The following is a 26,996-nucleotide window of genomic DNA, read 5'->3' on the forward strand; positions in this document are numbered from 1 at the left end:
TCCCCACACCCTGAGTTCTCTTCTCAGGTGTCTGTTTGCAGATTTCCCCGCCACCTTTAAAAAAAAAAAAAAAAAAAAAAATAACACATACACACACATACAGAAAATGCTCAGCTCGTCAAACTAAGTCGATTGACCCTTTGGAGCACTTTTATACCTTTGGTTTTTCCAGTGATTGCTATACCTTTCTAGGAGAAAGGCAAAAAAACGACTGGGAGAACTGGAAAGTTGGAAGTGAGGAAGCAAAAGTCTGCAGTGGTGAAAAATAAGAAGCAGGAAAACGATTTCAAAGACTCCAGCAACCAAATGAAATAAAATTTATACATTTTGTACATATACTGATTGAAAACAAAATATAGCTATAGCTCTATTACACCAAGTTTTGTATTTTTGAAGTGCATTAAAAAAATGTTTTCTAGTATTCCTTGTTTTTTTACTTTCTTAATTGCAATTATCACAGTAATTGTATGAGAAATCACAAAATTGACCTCCGGATTCGACTGCCGTGATCTTACCGATTGAGCCAGGAGGCCTCCTTATTTCAACATTATTAATAGATCAATAATGATAATTTTTTTTTTATTCTTATCAACAATAATAATAGAAGGCCCAGGCGCAGAAAGCATAACGGGGCCGAAAATTCTGTTGGAGTAGGGAAAAACCTGCTTGAGTAGAATCTATATGGTTATTCTTCCTCAAATAGGCATAAAAACCCTCTCATCTTTTCAAACAAATAAATACCATTTTAGATATTTAACAAATCAAAATTTAAAACTAGGATATATAATTGATCTTGAAGAATCCTTTATAATTTTTGCAGTTTTTACAGTCCGAGAAAAATTCTGGTGCGTCTTAATGTTTATTTCAGTATATATACACAATCTTAAAAAAAAAACAAAAAATGTACTAAATAGGCACATCAATGGATTTAAGGAAGGAATACAGGAGATAAATGTAGGGAAAATCAAAATTAGCTAAGATATCACGAACTGGAACATTTAGTTGTTTATTCCGAGCTTTAAGAGAATTTTCAAAAATGAATCTAGCTTCGCGATTCAAGGGGCATGGCCATACAACATGTTCAATATCATGGTAACCCTCACCACAGGCACAAAGGTTATCCTCTGTGAGCCCTATACGACGAAGGTGAGCATTGAACCAATAATGATTGGACATAAGCTAAAACATCACACAAATGAAATCCCGACTTACGTCCAATTTTTTAAATCAAGGTCTCAAAGAAACTTTAGGAATGATAGAATGTAACCATCTTCCTAAATCTCTATTATCCCAAGCGTTTTGCCAGTTAGTTAGCGACTGCTGACGTATAGTACCAAAAAATTCATGGAATTCAATAGGCCTTTCATAAATATCACCATGTATTGTACCCATTTTGGCCAATGAATCTGCCATCTCATTGCCCGCAATTAAAGAATGAGAAGGGATCCACACTAACGTAATCTGGGATGAAATTTCGGATAAAGCATTTAAATGACAACGAATTTTATTTGAGAAATACGAAGAATCCTTCATACTTTTTATCAAACGAAGAGCTTAAATAGCACTGAGGCTGTCCGTGAAGATGAAGTAATTATCCACAGGCATGTTTTCAATAACACTTAATGTGTATTGAATAGCAGCTAATGCTGCGACATTAACAGAAGCAGGACTTTCAAGTTTATAAGCGACAGAAAAATTATTGTTATAAACCCCGAAACCGGTAGATCCATTGAGAAAAGATCCATCAGTATAAAACACGTTATTACAATTTATATTTTGATATTTATCAAGAAATATATTTGGAATCTGCTGAATATGTAGTTCATCAGGAGATCTACGAATCACGTTTAACATAGTTGTGTCAAAATATAAGGTAGAATTAAAATTGTTCAATGGGTAAATGTCGTATGATGTAACAGGTGAAGGGTTAATATTTTGAGACATGTAATTGAAATATACAGTCATAAAACGAGTTTGAGATTGAAGTTCAACAAGTCTTTCAAAATTACTCATTATTAAAGGACTTAAAATTTCACTTCTCACAAGAATACGAGAAGTGAGAATCCAGAAGCGTTCTTTTAATGGGTGAACGCCCGCTAATACTTCTAAACTCATTGTATGAGTTGAGAACATACAACCTAGAGCAATGCGCAAACAACGGTACTGTATTCGTTCAAGTTTTATGATATGAGTTTTTGCGGCAGAACGAAAACAAAAACATCCGTATTCAATCACTGATAAAATTGTAGATTGATAAAGTTTGATAAGATCTCCTGGATGCGCTCCCCACCATGATCCAGTTACTGTGCGCAAAAAAATAATTATTTGTTGGCATTTTTGAATTAAATATCGAACATGACTTCTCCAAGTGCATTTTGAGTCAAACCAAACACCAAGATATTTATAAACTAAAACTTGAGTAATCGGTTCTTCCATTAGCATAAGTTGGAGTTGAGCTGGCTCATGTTTTCTAGAAAAAACAATGAACTCAGTTTTCTCAACAATAATGATAATTTCTTATTGCTGAGATAATGTCGTATACTCGGGGTGTGTATATTTGAGTAAGTATTTTGAACATTGGACCAGCATTACTAACAATCGTTCATATTGATTTGCAGCTATCACATTGCTGTACTGATTCTGAATCAAAGTCGTATGGATTTTCAATCGTCTACATCACAGTGTACGGATTTTGAATCAAGAGATGGGAATTACTACCGGTCTCTACCGGTCATAGAAACTATCACGAAAAAGGTAATGTGATTATCTTAAATGTGATAAAAAGTTCCACAAATTTATACAACTAATTGATTGAAATTGAAAAATTGTTTCTTTGTGTAATGTTATGATACTTATTAACTTATCAACCATACTCACATTTGGCGAGAACACATTTAAATACAGACAATCTTCGTCCATATCGCGAATTCCCTTTGTCGCACCGGTATACTGCACTGGTTGCGGGCAGGCAGGGCCGTAATCTACGGCCTGCAGCAGCTGCCAGCCGCGATGCTGCCGTGGTGGTTTGAATCTACCTTCAAAGGTAGGCGGCAGTGCGTACGGGATCCCCAGGAAGGTCGAGCAGGTTCCCATAATCCGGTCCACCGGACTGTGCCACGGCCGATAGAATGATTTCGGATTGGGATCATCGAAAAGATGAACCTTGAAGCCCTGCACCTGGCCATAGTTGGTGGTCACGAACACGTCGCGGTCCAGTTGCAGCGAGTCTCGCCGTAGCTTACCCTGCAAATCTTCCCGCCATCCGCCGAGAACACCGGGGAACGGTGTCTGCACGTTGTTTGGGTTGGTCTGCAACGAGAAAACGAATACATTAAAGCGTGCCTTAATATGAACTCCAGACGACAAAACATGTGAAATTAATCAGAATGCAAACAACTGTTTGCGATTACGCCATGCGTCGTGATTTAGAAATAGGTACTACAACGGAAAATAATTTGAGGAATGTGGGGCGGGTTGGTCTTGAATACGGTAGATAAAATCGAGAGTGGGAATCTCGTGATGAGAAGCGATAACAAAAATAAAAAACATTGTTATCTCCGTTAAAGTTAGTTTTTGCTCTCCACCCAATGCCGACATGGAAAGTGAACAGAGAATGAGCTATGCATTCGTGAACTAACGTAAAATGAATACACACTCGGGCGAAGGTAATCGTACGTTAGTGGAATATTTCAGATCACATGAAGCATTATACCGAATGCATCGCCTCGGCGTGTAGTTCTAATGTGTCTGGCGTCTTGTTGGGAAAATGATGAATGGAAAAAGTAAAACGATTACTGCTGGCTAATTATGCGCGGTACTTTGCAAACAAGGCGCATCGTGTAACTTTACTGAACGCGCGGCGGCGATTTGCAACAGAACAAAGAATTTGTTGATGATGTTTACGCATCGGCTAGAATTGGGTCAGTAAGACTCTGGTTTTATTTTCTCAACAGTACTTACCGGGTCAAATTTGAATCGATCCTCTCCGAGACCTGTGTTCTGAGGGTACTGGCCCGGAAGGTTTTGGCCGGGATATTGTTGACCGTATCCATTGGGTTGGTAGTATCCGTATCGACGATTGTTGTACGTGTAGGTTCTGGAAATGGAAAATGAATTTAATTTATTTGACTGATTAGATTGCAGTCATATTCGTATGACTAGCTTGGAATGCGATATTAAATTCTAGATTCTAATTCCTAATTCGCAAAAGTATTACCTTAAAGTTTTTCAACAAATTCATTAAGCAAACTATTGGTATTGTCCACAAAACCACTTAAAACATGCAATATCATGAGTTTATATGCTCAATTTGCCTCTAAATCAAAACTCAAAGCAACGACATGTGATTCTATTTTCTTTTAAATGTCCGTCGATGTTCAGGAAAGGCACTTGATTGGAGAAAATGGGTATTTGATATTAAGAATTGAGATATTATACATAAAACTACGTATAACATTAATAGTTCTGTCACGGTGGCGAACCAGCCTGTTGCTAAAAGCCATTTTAATAAAGCAATGAAATAAAGTGTATATGGTTCTTAATGTTGAACCCTTTAATCCCGAGCATCGCCTGGAACGTTCAGCTGGTTCCTATACAAATACACTTGCTTGCTCCGGTAGCTGCTATGTTGACACTAGCCTTGTGAGTGATAAAACATTGAATTTGACATTCGAAGAGCGAGAGAGAAGGTTTGACTTAGTTAGCTTTACAATTATGTGGGTTACGTGGGATTTTTACGCATATTTATCGCATGCCGATTTTCATTTTTTATCACTGAACAGAGTATTTTCATGTATATTTTTGAAAAATTATTTAAAATAACATTGTTTACTCTGTGTATGTTTAAAACCAAAACTAATACCATGCCTGATGATCCCATTGATGATTTTAAACGCATATTTCTCGCCAAACATGTGAAAAGGGCCCATGTGCCATTTGTAAACAAGCTGAATTTTCTCATTTTGTGATTAATACAAGCGTAATCTATCCCTACAAATGAGATTTGTTGATAAAAGAAGTTTTTTTTTAATCAACAAATCTTATTTGTATGGGCAGATTAAGCTTGTATTCGTCAAAAAACGTGAAATTGTGGCTTGTTTACATATGGCACATGGGCCCTTTTCACATGTTTGGCGAGATTTGTCCTACTTTTCAAATTCGTTTCACTCAATAGGGTAGTTTGGGGTAATTTGGACCCCTGGGGTGAAATGGACAGGTGCTTTATCTTGGAAAGTATTACATTTTTGGGTTCCATGTACTACTTCATCCTTTCCTTGAACTACCAAACCCTAACTAGTATAAAAATTTCATGGTTTGCTGTGACAGGTGCACCACAGTGCAAATGTAAACAAAGGAAACATCAAAAGTTGATTTTGCTGTAAGTTTTACGCTCGTGTATTTAAGGTTTTTTGAGAACTTCTTCGATGTTTTCAGTCCAATGAGCTTTTCAGCCGGTTTGTCTAGTAAAAGAGTACATTTTAATGAAAGATTGCGATAAGTTTGATCGAAAATAGTGGAAGGAATTGAGTTTTTAGAAAGGCGTCCTGTTTGGGGTAAAATGGACAGTTTTTTTGGGGTGATATGGTCAGGCGAGTTTGAAGTAAATTCTTTTGTCCGACTGATGCTGCGGGCATATAAAAACGAACGGATAGACTGCGGTGTACAAACAATGAACTGTAAAAAGTGTTGCAGGCAATCTGAGATGATTTATCTGTACAAAAAGTGTTTTCAATGCCCCGCAGAATGACGGGTTTCTAAACAAAAGTTGGAGAAACCTAATTTTTTTTTCTAAAATGCTTGAAAATGACGTATAATGCCAATTTTTGGGTGCTGAACTCATTTCTGATGTCCGAAAATGTTGTTCCCCCAAAATGCCGTTAAGCCTTTCTTATTATCAGATTTATTTTTTTGTTCAGATCATGTTCAACATTGGCATACTTGTTCTTTATCGAAAAACTTTATACCCGTATTTTTTTGTATGGTCCTTAGTGTGATCCATTTTGAATTAAAGTTGCCAAAAATCGGCAATCATTTTCCAAAAAACCTAAATTAATCCACCTAGCGGTCAGACTCAGCCTTTCTCATTCAAACTTATTATTTGTAAAAATAGATTTACATGAATGCTTAAATCCAATAAATGTTTATCCACTCTCTGGGTTCTAAAATATTGATGTTGTAATTAAAGTATAAAATATGAAATTTGACGTAATGTTAGTACTTAAGAAATAGCGAAATAAAAACAATGACTCTTAATTTCGAACAATTAAATCACAAGCGATGCCGGGAACGTTCAGATAGTACGATGCCACATTTAAATCATGTTGAGGCCATATATATTGATCGAAGCAGGTAAAGTGTTGAATAGTCTTTGAATTTCTTTTCTTTCTAAAACTTTTAAACAGCATATCAAATTGTTATGAAGTTTGTTGTTTGTAAGTTTGAGAGATGACTCATTTGTATGACACTAGTTATGTTCAAATAAGTTGTGTAATACTTGAGATAATAGACTTTCGTTGTTTTACAAATTGAAACATAACGCTTGCTTAAGTTTGATTACAATCAAATGAAAAGGTAACGTATGGGGCAGCCAAACTTTGAAACCACGTGTTCAATCATAATTCATCAGTTAACCCTTAACTAGCCCGTTCATCTGCTATCAATATTGTTCAAATCGGTTGTGTAGTTTCTAAGATAATGAAGTTTCGTGATTTTCACATTTCGATACATTACAGACGAAGTTACAGTCCGATTACTGCAAAATTCAATAGGGTGTTATGAGGTAGGTAGACCTTTTATTCGATACTAATTCTGTGGAAATCGGGTCAACCATCTCTGAGAAATATGAGTGAGTCCAAGTAAGTTGTCTTGGAATATGTTTCTTTTCATAGCTGGATTTCACATTTTTAAACATAACAGGCAAAGTAATAACCCGTTTGTAAAAAAAATCATAAGGGTCTTATGGGGCAATAAGACCTTTCATATGACACTAATTTTATATAAATCGGGCCAGCCATCTCTGAGAAACATGAGTGAGATTAAATAGTCTCCAGAACACGTTTCTTTCCATAACTTCTGAACCACATGTTCAATCTTCATAAAATTCAAAAGTTAAGGGTTTTTAAGGTAGCCCGTTCATTTGAAACTAATTTTAATCAAATCAGATGTGTGGTTTCTGAGATATTGATGTTTCGTGATTTTTACACTTTGATACATAACCTCTAAACTAGAAATCAGATTACAATAAAATTCAATAGGGTCTTATAGGGCCACTAGACCTTTCATTTGCAATTAATTTCATTGAAATCTGTTCGGTCAGACCATCTCTGAGAATAGTGAGTGCGAAAAAAGGTGCACATACACACGTACATACCCACACACAAACATATACACCTATACATGCTTATATGCAGAAAATGCTCGATTCGTCTAACTGAGTCGAGTAGTATATGACATTCGGCCATTTGGATCACTTTTCTACCTTTTAATTAGCCAGTGATCGTTAGGAGGAAGTCAATATGTTTACTTTCATTATGTGATTTCACATTTTCATGAACAACGGACAAAGTTACAAACCGATTGCAATGAAATTCAATAGCAACCTATGGGGCAACTAGACCTTTCATATGACACTAATTTTGTGAAAATCGGTTCAGCCATCTCTGAGAAAAATGAGTGAGTTTAAACAACCTCAGGATAACTTTTCTTTACATAACTTTTGAACCATATGTTCAATCATTACGAAATTTAAAAGTTAAGGGTTCTGGAGACAGCCCAATCATTTGAAACCAATTTGATTAAAATCGGTTGTGTGGTTTCTGAGATATTGATGTTTCGTGATTTTTACATTTTGATACATAACCTCTAAACTAAAAATCCGATTACAATGAAATTCAATAGCAACCTATGGCGCAACTAGACCTTTCATTTGCAATTAATTTCATGAAAAAAGGTCCAGCCATCTCAGAGAAAAGCGAGTGAGAAAAAAAAGTTGCACATACATACACACACACACACATACACACATACATACATACATACAGAAAATGCTCAGTTCGTCGAAAGGGGTCGAGTGGTATATGACATTCGGCCATTGAGACCACTTTTATACCTTTGGTTTTTCCAGTGATTGCTATACCTTTCTAGGAGAAAGGCAAAAATGTAACTTTTAAGCCGTTTGACCGATTAAAAGATTTAATGGAAAATTTAAGGAATTTGATAGGCCTTTCAAGGAAAAATAAGAAATCGTACGTCAACGTACATTCGTTATATATTTTCCCGTTTCGCGAATTTGGGATTTACGTATTTGGAACGACGATATGCAAACCGGGGCCCAAAAATTCGAAAAATACGGTTAATTTCATATAGGCTGTTGATTATCCGATCATTCCGAACTGATTCACGAGACTGTACGGTACACAAGAGTTCTGAAAAATAACATAAATTTCCCCTCAAAACGAAACTCGTTGATCCAAAATCAGATCAAAATTGAGGGAATAAGGTAATCGAAGTTAAGCTCAAAATTGTGATTTTCGAACATAAAAATCATTGAAATTTCCTGACACAGCAACATTCAAAGTGCTGCCAAAAATTGGTATATCATCCGATTCTCATGAAATCACACATACACTGACACACACATACACACACAATCACACACACACACACACATACACACGCACACAGTCACACACACTCACGCGCACACACGCAAACACACGCACACAAACACACACGCACACACACACACTCACACACACACACACACACACACACACGCACACACACAAACGCGCGTGTGCGACACACGATCGCATACTCAGTTTCTAGTATGAATAGTTGGAGAAGGGATTTTTTTTTGGCCTACTGTGGAACCACTGTGCAATGCCTAAGAATTGCAGTTATCATTCCGTATGCCTGATACCACCTTCTACTGTGTATTGAGCAACTATTGATACTATAAAACTCACATTTTTTACCCTGTCCACATCACCCCAAACACTGTCCATATCACCCAAATAGCTGTCCATTTTCACCCCAAACGATTTTTTTATGTCCGAAAATCATAGTTTTTAGTTTCGTTATTTTTTTTTGTTCTTTTGACCTCAATATCAAGGTTTTTTCGTGCACAAACATAGAAAACAGATCAATATTACTATAGTACATTACGTTTATGGGATAGAAAAAATAGGTTACGAAATAACAGGAGTTTTCCTTAGGGGGTCCAAATTACCCCAAACTACCCTACTAATTATATTATATTGGTTTTTTTTTCTTTAAATTTATTATAATAATTAATATGTTTCGTTTTTTCTTGCTTTTTTACCGTTGTTTTTTTTTTTTGTTGCAACATTGTACAAAAAAGGGAACTTGGCTCCTGCCCATATCAACGCTGAACACGTGCTTCTCTTATCTCACGCTTGCTCTCTCTCCTGTTCCCTGTCTCTGTCTGTCTGTTTTGCGTTTGTGTTCCTCTGCTCCTGGCATGAATTAGGTTTTGTGTCACGTAAAGCTCCTTCGCTTCTTCTCCCCATTCGACCGTTCGTGTGATTGAATTTAACATTTTTTTCGCTGCTGCTGCTCAACTTATTACTTTTACCAGAAAGTATTATCTTAATATTTGTTTTCCTTTAATTTGTAATAATAGCTGTATACCGTGCTGGACCGAAATCCGTACACCTAAGCACATGATAATATTCGACGCTCAATATAAAATCAAGAAATCATATATTGCTTTAAACTGACATGTTTACTTATAAGTCTACTTATATTTTATCACTATTTTCAAGCAAAATGATTAAAATCACTCTGAAACTCGAAAAAATCATGTTTTAATAGAACATGTTTTGAATCGAAATCCGTACACAGTTTTTTGTCTGAATCAAAACCCGTACACTTTTGAATCGAAATCCGCACACACGCGATATAGACTGGATTAGAGTCCATACAGAAATAAATCAAAATCCGTATGGATATTGAAGTACATAAATGAACATCTTTTATTTATAATTTATCTTTAAATTTACGAATAAATATATTTTGAGGATCAATTTGTTCCTAAAGTTTCACACGGTTTTCTTAATTTTTTATATCAGCTGAAATAGTGCAATTTTTCGTAGCGTTTCGTTGCGGCACCCCTTATTGTAGCAACCGGAACGCCGGGACCTTTCAAAGCTTCTCGGTACGACTTTCCCTAGCGCACCCCAGTCACAGCTCGTTTAAAATTGTTTGCCGTATATTTATACTTGTTTTCTTCCATTATATGCTGAAAACAAGAAGAAAGTTCAACAATATATGCATGATACACACGCTGTACGGATTTCGATTCAAGCAATTAACAAGAATCAAAATCCGTACGGCACAGTTTTTGTTGAATGAATACAATTTACACTATTCACCAGACAATATACAGCTCGAAAATGACGAAGACTTACCTTTTCCATCAATTTCAAGAAGATTCACAGAGTAAAACACGTATATCCCACTTGAAAAACGTTTTCATCTGAAGAACGTTTTCTTAGTAAATTCTCTAACGATACAACGAAATGACAACTGAAACCGATACACGATTGATTTTTTATTTTTAATATTTTTATTTCATGGCCTACTTGCGCTGAGTTTAATTCAACAGAAGGCCAACAGCTCAACGGACATGTACATGTAACTATCATATGAATTTTTATTTTTATAATGCTTAAAATTGAAGAAAAACGTCAAGGTGTACGGATTTCGATACTGTACGGGTTTCGATCCAGCACGGTACTAAGACATGCAACTTTGTCTGTGTGTTTTAGTGTTTACCTCGCTTATGTAGTTAATGATTTTGTTCTGCAACTTGTGTACAGAAGAAGGGGAGGAACGTTTCTTGCAATACTAGTTATCCTCTATTATGACTGTGTTGTTGTTGTTGTTGGTTGTAGTAGCGCAATAGTAGCAGTAGTTGTAATAGTTGTTGATTTTTTTCTGAACTTTTTCGCTTTATTAATCTTATCGGGGTGTCGTTTCTGTGTGAAGTTGTTGTTCTGTCGGTGCAATTCGCGGGATGTAACGAGCAACGGGCGAGGTATTAGTTTTGATCAGCAGATGTGTTGTTCTTGATGACAATCACAGTTTCTTCGTTGCACGATTTAAGAACGGTACAAACTAATTCCTTGCCAGCGTCGAATTCAGCACGGAGTTGGGTTCCCAAGTCACCTTCAAATTTACATGGTTCAAAACGATTCTGTATTGTGCATTATTAACGGTGTGAAATTCTATATGTTTTTCACTTTATGTGTTAGAAACCGTTTTGTGCTTTCATTTGTATTAGTTGTAAATTTCATTTTTTGGTACTGTGTAGATAAAGCTTTTTATAATGAAGGATGCAAAGTTGCTTAGTTTAGTGAGGCCTACACACCCAAGTTCCTGTGAGTTTTGGTACTGTTAGCCAGCTCGGAGTTGATCGAAGTTTTCAGAGATTCAAATGAAGTTTTCTCATAAGCAACCGTAGAAGCGAACAACCACTCTGCGGCCTTTTGACACTGGCTAGAGGCATCTAAATTTACAGGAACGGTCAAAAAGCTATAATTTATCATTTTTCTCCAGTTTGAGCTCTAGAGCATTTTTTTCGTGTTTGTCGACCAGTGCACAATGGTCCAGAAACCAAATTTAGGGGGAAATTTGGGTCTAGTGCTCTATAGCAAAATTTTAGAGAAAAACTTTCTTCTATAAAGTTGTTACATATGATAAAGCGCTTATTGAAAAATTATCAAAAATTAGTGTGACCAACATTATCTCAATTTTACTCAAAGTTATTGATATTTTTCATCAAAAAAAATAAAAATAAAATAATGTCAGCATTGCAAATTATTTCTCTCAAAAAGCTCTAAAAGTCGTTCATACACAGTTTTGAAATGAAACTTGAAATATAAAAGTTAGAGCGCCTTATGTGTTTTTTTCAATATAAATCGGTTGTTTTCAAAGATAGAGAAAAACTTTTTTTACAAAGTTACTTAAAATTAATGGCGCTATAACATTATAGAACAAATTTTTCTTCTATCTACAAAGATAAAAAAGTTAGATACTTGATTGCATCGAAAATGTTGGTTACCCTAATTTTTGATAATTTTTCAATAAGCGCTTTATCTCATGTAACAACTTTGTAGAAGAAAGTTTTTCTCTAAAATGTTGCTATAGAGCTTCAGACCCAAATTTCCCCCTAAATTTGGTTTCTGGACCATTGTGCAGTGCTACCCAGTGAATATTTTAAAACTGCTTAGATAGTTTTCGAAATCTTTCACCACTATAAATACAAACACGTAAGATGATACAAGTATTTCTACCGCTAAAGCATCGATAAAAGCATAATTACCGTATTGAACAGAACATTTGCAGAAGAAATCAGTTGTACATTACAGTCATACCGACAAAGCTTTGTTGACAAGCGACTTTTTGTGTTGGTCAAAACATTTGCAACTATTCAATCTCATACTGTTGCTTTTTCGTGGAAAAGAAGTATTTTCGTATACAGTCATCCCAGTATTATGGGCCACTCAGTATTATGGGCCAATATACTTTGTATTGGTTTCTAACGTATGTCACTAACTTGTAATAGTCAAATGTAAGTTTGGTGCACGATGTTCACGTTCACTAAACCTAAATTTGTTTTATTAAAAGTTATTGAAATAGGGTAATCGCTCCATTATTCATCTCAACAGATAGGTGCACCCATATTCATCTTATTTCTCTCATTTGTCCAATTTACCGTCAAATTTCTACAAATTTTTGAAAGTAAATCTATTTGCTTTTCGATTTTCTCAAGTGGCTAAAAGTTTTACGTTGGAAATATGGTAAAATTTGACGATAAATTGATCAAAAAGGCGTGATGAGATGAATATAGGTACTGAGATGAATATAGGAGCGGTTACCCTATGTTAGAAACCAATACAAAGTGTAGACTGGCCCATAATACTGGTTGGCCCATAATACTGGGATGATTGTAGTACCTGTAGAAAGAAAGTAACGATAATTAGTTTTACCTGGAAAAATCCCAATGATTGTATATTTTGTAACACTTCCATTGTCGAACAGAATAAAAAAAATAATAAAAATAATAGAATAATAAAAAAAATTATCCATGATTAAATAAATGGTATATAACAAAAAAAAACGTATTTGTAACAGATATGAAATAAAAAAGTCGACCATACCAAAGATATGTTACGAATTTCGGACAGCCGGAGCGATTGCAGTTGAACACAAGGGAGGAAGACTTCGTTCTACCACCTCTAGGGAGAACTTTTTGATCAGTTAGTGTACCAAAAAAGATCCTGCGAAATCATCCTTTAGGGTACAAAAAAATTCCAGCTCTTGGTATTCTTGGTATCGAATCGGACAATCAGACGACGTACCGTTAAAACCAGATTTTTCTCTCGACGCCCTGCGATGAAATCTGTGATTTTATTGGAGAACCAGCAAAAGGACTTGTGTTCGCTCAACCTGCTGGGCTTCGCAGAAATAGCGTACGGTTCTATTCAGTGATAAGTCCAAGTTCATTAGACTTGGGAGCGACGGGATTTGTCGCCAACGCCGACCGTTCGGAAAGCGCTTAGATCCACGGTGTCAAATGACTATGAAACACGGCAGAGGTAATGTGATGGTCTGGGGATGTGTCTCTGCTAACAGTCTTTGTCCAATTCATCGGATTATCGGAATTATGGATTAATTTAGGTGCAACAGCATAATGATAGACGTCATGTTACCTTATGCCGAATGAAATCGGTCGCGCAGGGGTACGAAATAAAAACCAGTTATCTGAACAAATCCGAAAAACTTGGAAATCTAATCCAGAAAGCATTGTTGACAACCAGATCGAGTATATGCCTCAAAGATGCGAAGCTATAATTGACAATCCAGAATTTGCTACGAAATATTGAATACTAACATTGACTCGTTAAACGTCGTTGCAAACTTGCAATTGTTTTTCTAGAAATCAACCTCTGTGATTTGATTATTGGTGAATTTCTTGTTTTTTTATGTATGTTCAATGCTTAATTTTGTTGAAATTAACTCGAAACATGATGTATTATTAAACCCTTTTCATGATTTGTAAAATTACCTTTCAGCAGATTTTATATGAACAGTTTAATGAATGAATGAGACTAGTTGCAAATGTTTTTTCTTGCTGTCGTCTGATAGTTCACTTCCCCGGTGGACGTCAGCGTTCGCTCAGAATGTGTCAGACGATATTCAGGTGGTACACTGTTGGTTCGAAGGGTGATCCTCCCAACACCTCCCCCTCTTAGAAGAGATGACACGGCTCAGACCTCACGGGTGGTCTTCTGAATCTCAGAGAATAGTTCTTGGTGAGTTCGTAGGCGTTTGGTGAGGAACTTGCATTGTCTGTGACGGTTCTTACGGTAGACGGTAGACTTACTTAGACTGCAGAACCCCAGTAGTATGTTTAGCGGAATTTTGGAAGTCTGTTGTTGGTGTTGCTAGTTGTTCTGATTCATACCGCTTTTTAAGTTGATTCGCATGGGACCTCACGAGATTTCGCTTCGCAGGTAGCCAAACGTTGTAGATAACTGGATGAACCCGTTCTAGAATTTCACCGGGTTCCCATGACCAGGTGTTGTTTCGGTGTACTTTAGTCCAAATCAGATCTTCGACATAGTAATTTCTTGCATTTGTGCCATGCTTCCTGTCGAACTTGTCTTTCAGCTTAGATTCGGTTTGCTTGTAGAACGAAGTTGGCGGTTGCAGTAGATCCATTTCTGTTCGTAAGTTTCTGCCCAGTAGCACTTCTGCAGCCGACTTCCCTTCAGGTGCACTACGACATGAAGTAGAGTGATAGCACAGAAGGAGAGTGTCAATTGCTTTGTCGAGAGTCTCTCCCTTCCGAAGTCCTCGCTTAAATGTATCGACGAACTTCTCGACGAGTCAGTTCGACTGCGGATGGTATGGTGGTGTCTTCAGATGTAGGATGCCACGGTTGCTGCAGAAGGCCTCGAATTTTTCACTAGTGAACTGTAACCAAAGTCTCCGGACATCCATTTCTGGGGAAAATCTTCCGGAATATGGCCACAATTGCAGATGTTGTGATGCGCTTGATAGAGATGACTTCTGGCCATTTTCTGAAAGCGCCAAGGCTCGTGGTGATGGCCAAGATTCCAAGTCAGTTGATTGATGTACTCCATGTCACTTGAAGGTAGGCGTCGGATAGGTCAATATGACCTTACATCCGGCCTCTTTAGTAAAGATGTCTTCTGGTAGGTGAAGCGGACACTGATTCTACTCCAAAACATTGTTGAAATCCGATGAAAAATCGGCACAATTTCGGATTCTACCGTTCGGTTTGCATACAACGACAATCGGTGCTGTCCAATTTGAGTGATCGACCGATTGGAGGAGGATTCTCAAATTCTGCAATCGTTGAAGTTCGTTTTCTACCGCACCTTGAACACTGTATGCAACTGGACGTTTCACACGATAAACTGGCTTGAGATCTCCCTTGAGCGTTAGTCGAACTTTTGCCTTCAAACAGAGTCCCATTTCATCTGAGAAAACTTTTGGTTATTGGGCTTGAAGAGATTCATCAGTACAAGGTTTGTGCTTGTAAAACCAACCAACGGTTTCTGTGACGGCGGGGGCCTAGTGTAGTTGGTAACGTATCCGCCAACCACACTCGTCGGACGTCTCATACAAGCTCGATAATCCTGCTTCTGTTTACGTCGCAGAATTAGCTGTAATTCAGTATACCTTAGGGATTGTCGAAAAAGTGCCCACGGACCATTACTTTATCTTTACGGACAGTCTCAAATCTAATGAGGCTCTACGATCGATGAAGGATGTAAAGCACTCTACGTATTTTCTGGGGAAAATACGGGAACATTTAAGTGCTTTATCCGAAAAATCTGGCAGGCCTCGTGGGACAAGGAAGAACAGGGAAGCTGGCTACACAGCATCATCGCCAAGGTTTCCACCAATCCTTGGTTTCGGGGGTTGGATGTAGGACGAGATTTCATTCGCGTGATGTCTCGGATTATGTCCAACCACTACGGGTTAGACGCACGTCTCCTGCGTATTGGGCTCGCGAACAGTAATCATTGCGTTTGTGGATTGGAGTATCAAGACATTGAACACGTGGTTTGGGTGTGTGCTGAATTCCCGTGGCGCCAGATCTCTACTTTTGGATACCCTCAGAGCCCTAGGAATACAACCCCATGTGCCAGTTCGTGATATCCTCGCTCAGCGAAACTTGTCATACATGCTTCATTATTACAGCTATTTGAAGAGCATCAAGGTGCCCATTTAACAGCGAAACGAATCTCTGATAAAGAAAAACCATGTTAGTTTTAGTATTAGATTAAGTTTCAGCTCGTAGTCAGCAGCGAGAATGAAAAATTTGCCTTTAGCTTATAAGACCATAAGGCATTAGATATAATTGGCTTCGTAAAACATTAACTTGTATTGTGCCGTGTCAAATAAATGTTGTATGAACAAACAAAAAACACGCTCGTCGCCTGGGTTCGAATCCCAACGCCGACATAGGTGTCGAAGGTTGTGGGGTGGCGTGATCCCTTCACAACCAACCCTAGCCGACACCGGGAGTTTTTCTGAGGCGAAAAATCTCTGGGATCACGCCTTTCATTGCATGAGGAAGTAAAGCCGTTGGCGCCGGTCCGTTAATCCACGGGTTGTAAGTTAGGGTCCTGGGTGGAGTTGCCTCCCCGGGCGTCGGTGATTGGCACAACAACAGTGGCGGAGCTAGACCGACGAAAAATAAGCGAGAATAAAAAAAACAAAGGTTTCTGTGCTGAGCAGTTCCACAAGAAATGTCCCAGTTTTGATATTTTTTTAAATTGGCATTTTCGATTGTATTATTATCTACAACTTTGCCGACGACGTCACACCGATCAAAAAACCCGTTTTGGCCCTAAAATTATTTGTAATCATCAATACCTTCCCAAAATAGCATTTTTCAATAGCTTCTCGAAAATGAGTCGTGTTCCAAAAAATTAAACCAATAGCACGAAATGGCATTTTTTGCCTATAGAAACATCTAAGCAAAGTTTCAGCCAAATCAAAAATGGTCGATTAAATTGGTCGCTCGTTTTTTTGTGAAATTGCTCTGCTACAATACTCTGAATAAAGCCAGTGCCAAAATACCAAATACGACCGTTTACAAAATTGCTATTGGGTCTAAAATAAGGTTCAGAACGTGTGCAAAGTTTCATTTGAATAAAAAATTGCCGATATTCGACGATAGATCACTTGGCGTAGTTTTGCTCAATATTTGATTAGGCTTTGAACTTTTGCGTGTAATACTTTTGGAATACCATTCGTCTATATCTGGTTTATTAAAATTAAATACAAGTAGCATGCATAAGCTAAAGTGATTAAAAGCATATTCGGTAAATGCAGAACTTATGATCATGAAAATATTATCTGTTATATCTGTTGTATGTTGATGCCGATTTCATTAATAAATACTAATTATTGGCCGTTATCGTTTTTCGTGATAACGGGTGACAACTAAAATTTTGGAATATTTTTCTGGAGCTGAAAAAGGTGGAAGAACTTAAGGAAAAACTGATTTATTTCTCATGAAGATACATTCATTGTGAACTTACAAAAAATATTGAGCATTTGAGGAAGGTCCGTTATCGCTTGCATTGTACGGTTCGCTAAAAACTGCACAACAAATTGAGCAGAAAAAATATTTTTTTATTTCTACTGTAAATCGCACGTTCTCAAATTAACTATGAAGATAAGGAACAACGTTTGTAAGTGTATGATAAGTCGGTTACATTTTTCATGGACTGTGGATACAGTGAATATAAATAAAAAATATGTGGCTGTAATTGCGCAAATGTGCAAAAGAATTAGGGTTTTCATGAGCACTTGGGAACATGTAATGTTATCTAATGAAATCCAGTGAGTTTTAATTAATTTATATTCAAATTACAGCGTAGATTGACGTAGTTCTTAGAATACTCCACTTTGAAGCTATCTTTGTTCGATAACCAGCACTGGAAGTATTAAAAAAAAATGAAACGGCTGGTATTTACATATCAATGAACCATGCGATCATTAATCGAAAAATTACGTGTAAATTTAACTATTGCAAAATAGTCTTATAACTGAATGATTTGTATATAGGTTTGATGTACAATTAGAAATGAAGTGACGAGAACGAAAAATAATAGTGAAGACGCATAGCAATGTTTTCAGAGTGCTTTTTTTAAAGGTACTCGACCGGGTGTCTTGGCAATGTAGAAAGCTTTATATCACAAAGCCTTACTATCTATCAACTCACCCATAGCTAATTCCAAAAATATTCCTTTTGGTGGGCATTAGGGAAAAGAGATTTTTAACATAATCACACATAGTATTTTGCATTTTTTTTTTCTCATTTCGATCAAGGGCGTATTGTGCTATACCATACAGTTTGATCGAAAATCAAAATAACAGATTGCTCGTGATCTCGAATCTATATTTTTGAATAAAGATAATAAACACTCACCTATAATCGGGATCACCGGGATTCGGTAAATGGTAGCTGTAATCTCCCTCTCGTGAGTACCATCGGGGGTCACGCGTAGTGTGGTACTGTCCGTCCACTTTGCTGCAGCAAAGCAAGAATATTGTGACAAGCCCCAGCAAACCGTGGATAGCACTCAGATGAACACTTTTTCTCCGTACACTATTGAAACTTGTTCTACCGGGTCTCACTGTGCTAGTTTGCTGTATTTTCCGTACGTTAATCTCCACAGCCATATTGTAAACACTCGAAGCCTCCTACAGCCGGGCAATGCATCAGGCGTTGCAGTAATTACACTATATCCGCGGCTGCTGGTGGTGGCAGTGAAATGATTATTGATTTTAACACCGCTCTACTCGTTTTCATTCAGGTTAGTATAAAACTGCGTTAAATAACACTCTTCACACCACCAAAACATCAACACCAGTACTACTGTCTCTACGTACTCTCAAGGTGAGATCTTCTTTCTTGCATCAAACGATATCCTTTGTTGAAAAAATGGTATTGATGACGTTGGGAGCTTCGATTTACTACGTCTACTAGCAGCAGGTTACTGCAGCTGAATATTTTTCGATGTTGATGAAGGTATGACTATTAGTCACCAACACCTTGCACACCAGCACCGTAAGTGACGCGCCTCACTCGAATACCGCTTCCAATTTCACAGTCACATTATATGGCACTGAACACTGAACATCACAGGCAAATGACGGTGCTACCAGTATGTGTGTGCACTAATTGAGGTTGACTTCTAGGTAACTGTTACTCATTCATGAATTGGCTACCGCAGCTCCGTTCTGCAGATCGATGAGTAATCTGAAATTGAAAACAAGCAAAGTGATTGGTTAATCGGTAATCGAGACTGTGACTCAATTGAATACGTGATAGGTATCAAATTGATTGAGGATAGTTAATGATTTCTATGTATGAGTCAGTATAAAACTGGCCGATCGACCTTCAAAAACTTTTATCAGTAGCTAGGTTTGGGCTAACATTAAACTTGATACTCTTATCAGTACATGCTTTCACGAAATTAGTTCATTGCTATCAATGTTGATTCATAGCTGCGGGAGAAATAGATCGTGTGAAATTATTTGCTTCCCATGCAGTTCTAGGGAAAGTGCTTTTCACCTGTTTCTTGATTCTGCTGCCTTTTGCTTAGGTGACAAAAGTTAACAAAAATAAACTGTTTGGCTTGTGAATCTAGGTTAGCGGTTAGTTCATTTGCGAAACAGCTAGCAACGTGCAACGACCATACTGGTTTACTGTTGTTTTTAAGCCATGCCATGAGGCAACTAACGGTGACAGATGGGTAAACATTTAAACAGGAAGCAAATTCTGACTGTCTGTGCTGTTGCGGTGGGGAACCGTCGAAGAGACTACAACGAGCAGGTAAGAACGAGCCTGAGTGGAAAGAAAATAGCTGAAAATTTCTCCCTAGGTCAGGAAATGCTTTGTGTTTGTGCTTTGCTCATGTTTGACAGTTAGCAGATTTTTTCAGGTATGCAAATGAGGAGTCAAAACAACTTCCACTAAAAATAACATCATTTCAAGTTAGCAAAAACAATCCTGCTAACTCGTGATTAGCAAGGCTGAAAATATCTTATTTAAATTTCATCCAAGTGGTGCTTCAATTGGATTTTGATTGAATTGCTGCACCCATTTATTGATACTCATTTATGAAGACTGAAGTTTGATCATTAGTAGGGGAAAATAGGTGAAGACGGACACTCTAAGGTCTAACCTAAATAATTACCCAGGTATTGCTATTTAGATCGCAGTAGTCATACAAATTGAAACTTAAGATTATTTGTCGTCATAATTATTATTGGTATTAGTGAACTTCCGTTTTATGTGTTTTGGATCTTCAAAAATATGACTACAAATTGCTATTTTTTGACATGGTTGGGTAAGATGGACACTTCGATGATGAAGGGGAACATTTACACGAAAAGATGTACGTTACGTATTTTTCTGATTTTTGTGTTAAGTGATGGCCATACTCTACTTTTCGTTATCAGAGTCATTCTATACATCACGTGAACAGTTTGGGAGGGTGGGTTAGGATGAAAGTAAAAGTTCACGGCCTTTATGGCCTGTTCTAACTGCTAAGTGATTGATATCAGCTGGTTTTTCTCGCAGGTGTACTTTGTGAACATCTGTAGTACACAACCGATATTACATGTGAAAATTCTTGGAAAACCCGTGTGTCCATCTTTCCCTACCTTAGTGTGTCCATCTTGCCCGACTTGGCTGTAAATTTTTCAAACGGTCGTAGCTCTCTATCAGAACATCGGAAATCTGCTGGATTTTCACTAGAAAACCGAGGAAAGGCTAATTATACACTTTACTATCGGAACAAATGAAAACACATAAGTTGCACGAGTTTTCCACTATTTTCCGTGGAATGAAAATTACACCAAAAAGCGCGTTCGCGAAAATATTCTTTTATAAATTTGACAGTTTGCTTGCTGAAAACCGACAATGCACCCAAAAGTATTAACACACTAATATTTGAAAATGCGAAAAAATTAGAAAACAACTTAGAAACGTTAACTTTTCGACATTGCACTACGCATATCCCACAAAAAGAAAAAAAAGATATTTGTTTACTTAAAAGTCAAATTGTCGGTTGTTACATTCGCTATTGTGTTTATTTTCTAAATGTTTAGGTTATTACCATGGAGCGGGGTTGATCTAAATACTCACAATATGTTCCAAATAATTGTGCCAGATGTCCCAAAGCAAACCGCCAAGACTATGATTATAATTTCAATAGTTTGCTTGATAGAATAAATACAGAAACTTTCTACTCTAAAAGGTAGTTCGGGATAAAATTGATCACGCAGGAAATACATTCTATCGGAAATATGCTGTTATTCGAAATATACATACCATCCAGAATTGATTTATATTGCTCTGATTTGATCATCTTTGGATCGATTTCGATTCTGTTTGTGGCAAAGCGTCAAAAAATAAATCTAAAATTCTAGTAATTCTATAGTAAATTATCTGTTTTTCACTAGTGATATGACGCAATCATCAATAAAAATTACACTGTATATACTTTTAATGATCCGTACCTTTAACAAGACTGCTAACTTTACAATTATCTTGTACACCAATGATTGATTGTGAGATCTGTATTAAATAAACGGTATAATCACCTTAGTTTTGTTTTGCAATCTATCTTATGAATAGAGTAGTGAGGGGCAAAAGTACGCACGGGGTAAAAGTACGCGTTGGCCTTTTCGAAACATATGAGCAAAATAAACTGGCAACATTGTATGAGACTGCAGCATTGTAATGTCAGTTAATCACACATGTAAACACATTAGATGCCGTTTGTGAAGTTATGAAGAAAGTGGTATTTTGAGCTGCTTTAATCTAATTTTCTTAGTTTTGGCAACTATGACCTATTCGGAAACTACCGAAACTCGAAACAGAACCTAAAAAACTCTTGTAAAATCGTGGTTTCTAGGGTGAATTTGTTTTGCCGAAAATATTTTGGTGTTTGTCATAAAGATCAAACCAGTTAGAAAACTCCTTATGGGGTAAAAGTCCATATAAGCCGCGGGGCAAAAGTACGCACTAAGTTTCTGTGACCGTAAAGAAAAAATGTGCTTAATAGCTAGTGATACAAAGTAAGGTGAAAAAAAATTGTCTTCAAAGGTACTTTTTTTATTCCCGGAAATCCGGTTTTCCGTGGGTATGCTCCGAAACTGAGGAATTTTATGGTTTCACGATTTTTTTTAACAAAATCTTACAATAATCGGTTCAATGCTCATGAAATCGCTTCTAGGATCATTTTAATGATTTTGGCGATATGCTTTCAAAATGTTTTATCCGGAACAGATTTCTAGTGGTCATAGAAACAATGAAAAACACAACAATAAATGGTCGAATACCACCAAATATGGACATTTTTGGAATCAAATTGATACTGATATCAAAAATCAACTGACTTCCGGTTTCTGGAAAACAACCAAATATGACCAAATACCAGGTAATATGAGTATTTCCGTAATCGGGATGATGTCCTGAGACCTTCAAATGACTCCAGACGCCATTTTGGATTTCAAAATGGCGATTTCCGGTTTTTAGGAAACAAGCTAGAATGGTCGAGGACCCCCCAATAGGTGCATTTCTGAAATTAAAATGATGCCCTGAGGCCGGAAATCCACTTCAGACACCATTTTCAAATTCAAGATGGTGACTTCCGTTTCATTTGGAGTCGTTTTCAGGTTCTTGACATCATTCCGATTCCGAAAGTATTCTTCTTGAATTTTAAAATCGCGTTTGGAGTTGATTTCTGGTCTCTGCGCATCATCCCGATCCCTGAAAAACCCATAATATAGCCTCATCGACAGTTGAGGCTCCGCCAATGTAGTCGTCAACATAAAAGTCCTTGAGCAGTGCCGACCGAGACTTTGTGCCCTCCTTTCCTTCGTCTTCTGCCAATTGCTGTAACGCCCGTGTTGCTAAAAAGGACGAAGGGGTGAGTCCATATGTTACAGTAAGTAACTCGTAGACGTCAATGGGACCATCCTTCGTGAAACGAAAAAATATCCTTAGCCGAAGTATATCCTTTGTGTCCTGAAGTATCTGCCTATACATCTTCTCTACGTCTCCTACAAGCGCCACTTCTTGCTTACGGAAACGTATCAATACATTAAACAAATCATCCTGTATTTGGGGTCCCTTGAGAAGAATATTGTTTAGAGAGTACCCGCTATCCGTACGCGCCGAAGCATCGAATACGACGCGTACCCTCGTAGTAGAACTGGATTCTTTAATCACAGCGTGGTGAGGCAAATAATAAACTCTTGGCCGTTCCAATCCTTTGCTCTCCTCCAGCTGTTCCGCTTGAGTTAATAACCGCATGTGCCCCATAGCCAAGTATTCTTTCATGAAAGTATGATACTGCTCTTTCATATTAATGTCATGCTCCAACCGGTTTTCCAATTTCCTGTAACTGGTCAACGCTGTTACTCGTGACTCACCTAGCATGTGGTCCCAATTGACACATTTCGGTAACTGAATGACGTAGCGACCCTCCTCTGATCTTGAATGCGTAGCCCTAAAATGCTCCTCACAGTCCTGTTCCTCCTTTGACCATGCCGGTTGGTCCTCACAACTTTCAACTCTCCAGAATTTTTCCAACAGCTCCTCAATTCTCTCGGTGGTGGTTGCCATACAACACTGAACCACGCTTCCTGCCTGTACACTCGCATCTTTTCCAGTTACCATCCACCCGAAAACGGAATTTACGATTATTGGTAGCTGAGGACCCAGGACTATCTTCTCCATTTTATTCTCATACAGGAAACTGAAGAAATGTTCTGCTCCGAGTAGCAAATCGATGCGACCGCTAATGTTGAACTGTGGATCCGCCAGTTGAATATCTTTAGGAATATTCCAATGGGAAATATAAACTGTCTTCGAAGGAATTTCCGCCGTCACCCGCTGCAGTATTAAAAATTCCAAGCCAATAGAAAATTCGCTAATTCTCGAACTAATTGTTATTTTAACTGCATGCCTTGCTATGGATTCCGACTGTCCAACCCCTGTTATTGGAACACGTATAGATCTCCGTTTCAGCTTTAGCATTTGGCAAAGTCGCTCACTCATGACATTGATCTGTGATCCATTATTCAGCAATGCTCGAGCTAGCTGCTCACCACCATATTGATCCTTTATCTTCACGATTACGGTTGAGAGAAAAACCTTAGAATTCGAAATATCCTTTTTCGTACCGATGCTGTACGATCCGGTTGTTTCTGCTTATTCTTTCTGTTCCACCACTTGCGTTTCTGCAACCACATGTGAACGAGCTGCATTATCTCTCCGTCCTGAGACATTTGCTGTTTTATTTCCGTCCAAAATTTTATCGTTGTTGTTTCCCCCGTTACCTGGTTGAAAACCAGGATGTATCATGGTGTTATGCTTCCTACCGCAAGTTCTACAGCTGAACCTTGAGCTGCAATCTCGTACCCAGTGACCCGCTTTGAAACAGCTGCTGCATAATCGCTTGCTGTTGATGAAATCCAACCTTTCTTTGACCCCGAGACTCTGAAACTTTGTACACCGAACCAAATTATGCATTTCGCTGCAGTACTGACAAATCGAATCATTCTTTCCGCCTTCCGAAGCCGCGTGTACCACCATACGCTCACGCCTAACCATCGTCTTCGGTTGGGTGCTACTATGACCCCCAATGTTAGATAACACAGCATCCAAAACCCTTGTTCTTTTTTCCAAAAAGTCCACCAATACTACGAACGTGGGTTCCCTCAATGATGCAGCGTGATCCTCCCACAGCTGAAGCGTATGCTTATCCAATTTCGAACACATTAAGTGTATTATCATTGCACCCCAGTGTTCCGTACTTTCACCGAGCTGGTTCAATATCTTCAGTCGCTGGTCGAACTCATCCACTAGCCCATGTATTTGTCCTGCAGATTCCTTTTCGATTCTCGGAAATTCCATCAGTGCTTGAAGATGCCGCTTCTTTAGCAGATATTCATTGGAATAGCGTTTGGTGATGGTGTCCCACGCTATTTGATAATTTCCACTAGTGATCGTGAGAGACTCGATAAGCTTGGCTGCCTCCCCTTTTAGTGCAGATTTTAGATAATGAAATTTTTGAACTTCATTTAATTCAATGGCGTCATGTATCAGCGCCACGAAATTCGACTTGAACGAAAGCCATGCTTTGTAGTCTTCATCAAACTCAGGCAATGAAATTTGTGGAAGACGTACCCCTGTGTGCAAGCCAAAAGAGCTGTTATTTCGACCAATAGTGTTATCTAAATTGACCGGTATCGGAATTGCCAGTTTGTTTAACAACTCTGCCCTAATCGTATAATAGTGTTCTTCGAAATCGGTATATGCCTTATTCGTCTCCTCTTCCAACTCACCCTCTGTATCTAGTACGGCTATCTCTTCTTGTAGCTCGCAAAATGCCTTCCAAGATGCCTCCAACTTATCTAATCTAGATTGAACTTGCCCCTGTTTAGTATCCGGATCATACGCTTCCAAAAACTTCACATGCCTTCCAAGCGACGCAAAAATACGCTCCCACTTTTTTACTTTTTCTTAACTGTTGTGGCCATACTCAAACCAATCAACCAGACCTTTTGGTACTTTTTTGTCAGCGACAAGCCTTCTCACTCTCCAACGTCCTCCGCTCTGATGGTTCACAATGATCGCCACCTCGTAGGGTTCAGCCGTTTCCCGTTGCGTTAGCACCGACACCGTCGATCAATGAAAATGAAAAAATATCTTGCACAGCACCAATAAACCAGCGTACAAATTTTGGACAGCTACTAACCTGTAGGCTGTCAATAACAAGCCTTGATTCTAATATAATTGTAGCTCCACGCCTCCCAAACGAATGATTGAAGATGAGCGCTGCTAAACGCCCTACCAGAACAAGCCACACCGCCTGCCGCCTCCTGTCCGTATGAAAACTCTCGCGCCGTTGCTAAGTCGTATTGCCATAACCAGCCGCAGTTTGTTTTACCGCCAATAAACTCCGTACAGCAATATAAAATGGGTAAGAGAGAACCAAGTAGTACAACAACTAGGGTAGTAATAGATTGGACAGGCACTTACCTGAGGCCTGTCGTTAATAGGCCTTGTAAATTATTATAGCAGGAACCAGCAATATCCAGTAAATCCGCACCATGTGCTTTATCTATTGGTAACAAATCTTAAACTTCCTAAATGCAGTTTTCCGTATCCGATCCACCCATGCACTAAGGAAGCAATAAAAATCTCCTAGCGCGCAGCCGTGGCCGAATAGAATAAAAACCATCCAAAAGACAATCGCTTTCAATATGATCTAACAGTGAGTAATATCCGTAATCGATTCAATCAGATGAAATATTTCAGCGTATTGTTTCCTCCATATATCGCTCGTAACAATGCCAATATTGTTTGATCGTTTTTTGCTATCGAACTCAACCGTGAATCCTGGTCACGGCACCAATGTTGGGGAATGTTGGTTCGTTGATTGAGCCAGAGTGACCTTTACTTATACGAATATATAAATTCTACGTTGTGTTATTTTTATCAAACTATTTAATTATCGGAGATACGAAAAACTAGCCGTTTATAGAAATTTTACAAATAGCGCACGCTCGACTGTATTTTAACCTTCCTTGTTGGGCAATCGGCTTGATACTGATCCTCTCAGATACTGACGTGCCTGTGATCTGTCTTCGTACATTTGTGCTCAGTGTTCATTATAATATTAGGGTGAATTCAGTAAATATCTTCTGTGTGTGCTTAGTTTATAACAGTTAAATGTCTAACACTAAACAGGTGGTATACGGCCATTTTAGGTTGTTTTCCGGAAACCGGAAGTCACAGTTTTGGAAATCAAAACTGCGTCTAGGATCGTTTGCAGGTTCCTGGACACCATCCCAATTTAAAAAGTACTCATATGGAATGGTAGGTATTTTTTTGTAGA

At 38.0% G+C, this 26,996-nt stretch overlaps 2 protein-coding genes across 6 annotated transcripts in view; both read right to left on the reverse strand.

The window, feature by feature from the left end:
- Window positions 1-26,996, reverse strand: part of LOC129726938 (cholinesterase) — a 47,156-nt gene that overhangs the window by 15,398 nt on the left and 4,762 nt on the right. For 2 of the 5 annotated variants that reach the window (XM_055684224.1, XM_055684229.1), the window contains exons 2-5: window positions 18,503-19,336; window positions 18,296-18,319; window positions 3,961-4,096; window positions 2,878-3,309 (exon numbers count right to left, since the gene is read on the reverse strand). In XM_055684224.1, the coding sequence (XP_055540199.1) occupies window positions 2,878-3,309; window positions 3,961-4,096; window positions 18,296-18,319; window positions 18,503-18,756 (846 nt within the window). In that variant the 5' untranslated portion in view covers window positions 18,757-19,336. Of the gene's footprint in view, window positions 1-2,877; window positions 3,310-3,960; window positions 4,097-18,295; window positions 18,320-18,502; window positions 19,337-25,440; window positions 25,457-25,853; window positions 25,870-26,996 lie in introns of those variants that run through there. The other 3 variants (XM_055684226.1, XM_055684225.1, XM_055684227.1) reach the window with 3 other exon arrangements.
- Window positions 22,847-26,996, reverse strand: part of LOC129728526 (uncharacterized) — a 33,778-nt gene continuing 29,628 nt past the window's right edge. The window contains exons 2-5 of the mRNA XM_055686971.1: window positions 26,138-26,219; window positions 24,515-25,514; window positions 24,277-24,432; window positions 22,847-24,220 (exon numbers count right to left, since the gene is read on the reverse strand). Of these exons, the coding sequence (XP_055542946.1) occupies window positions 22,847-24,220; window positions 24,277-24,432; window positions 24,515-25,514; window positions 26,138-26,219 (2,612 nt within the window). The remainder of the gene's footprint in view (window positions 24,221-24,276; window positions 24,433-24,514; window positions 25,515-26,137; window positions 26,220-26,996) is intronic.

Source organism: Wyeomyia smithii, chromosome 3 (genome assembly GCF_029784165.1).
Source record: "Wyeomyia smithii strain HCP4-BCI-WySm-NY-G18 chromosome 3, ASM2978416v1, whole genome shotgun sequence".
Classification (NCBI taxonomy): Eukaryota; Metazoa; Arthropoda; class Insecta; order Diptera; family Culicidae; genus Wyeomyia; species Wyeomyia smithii.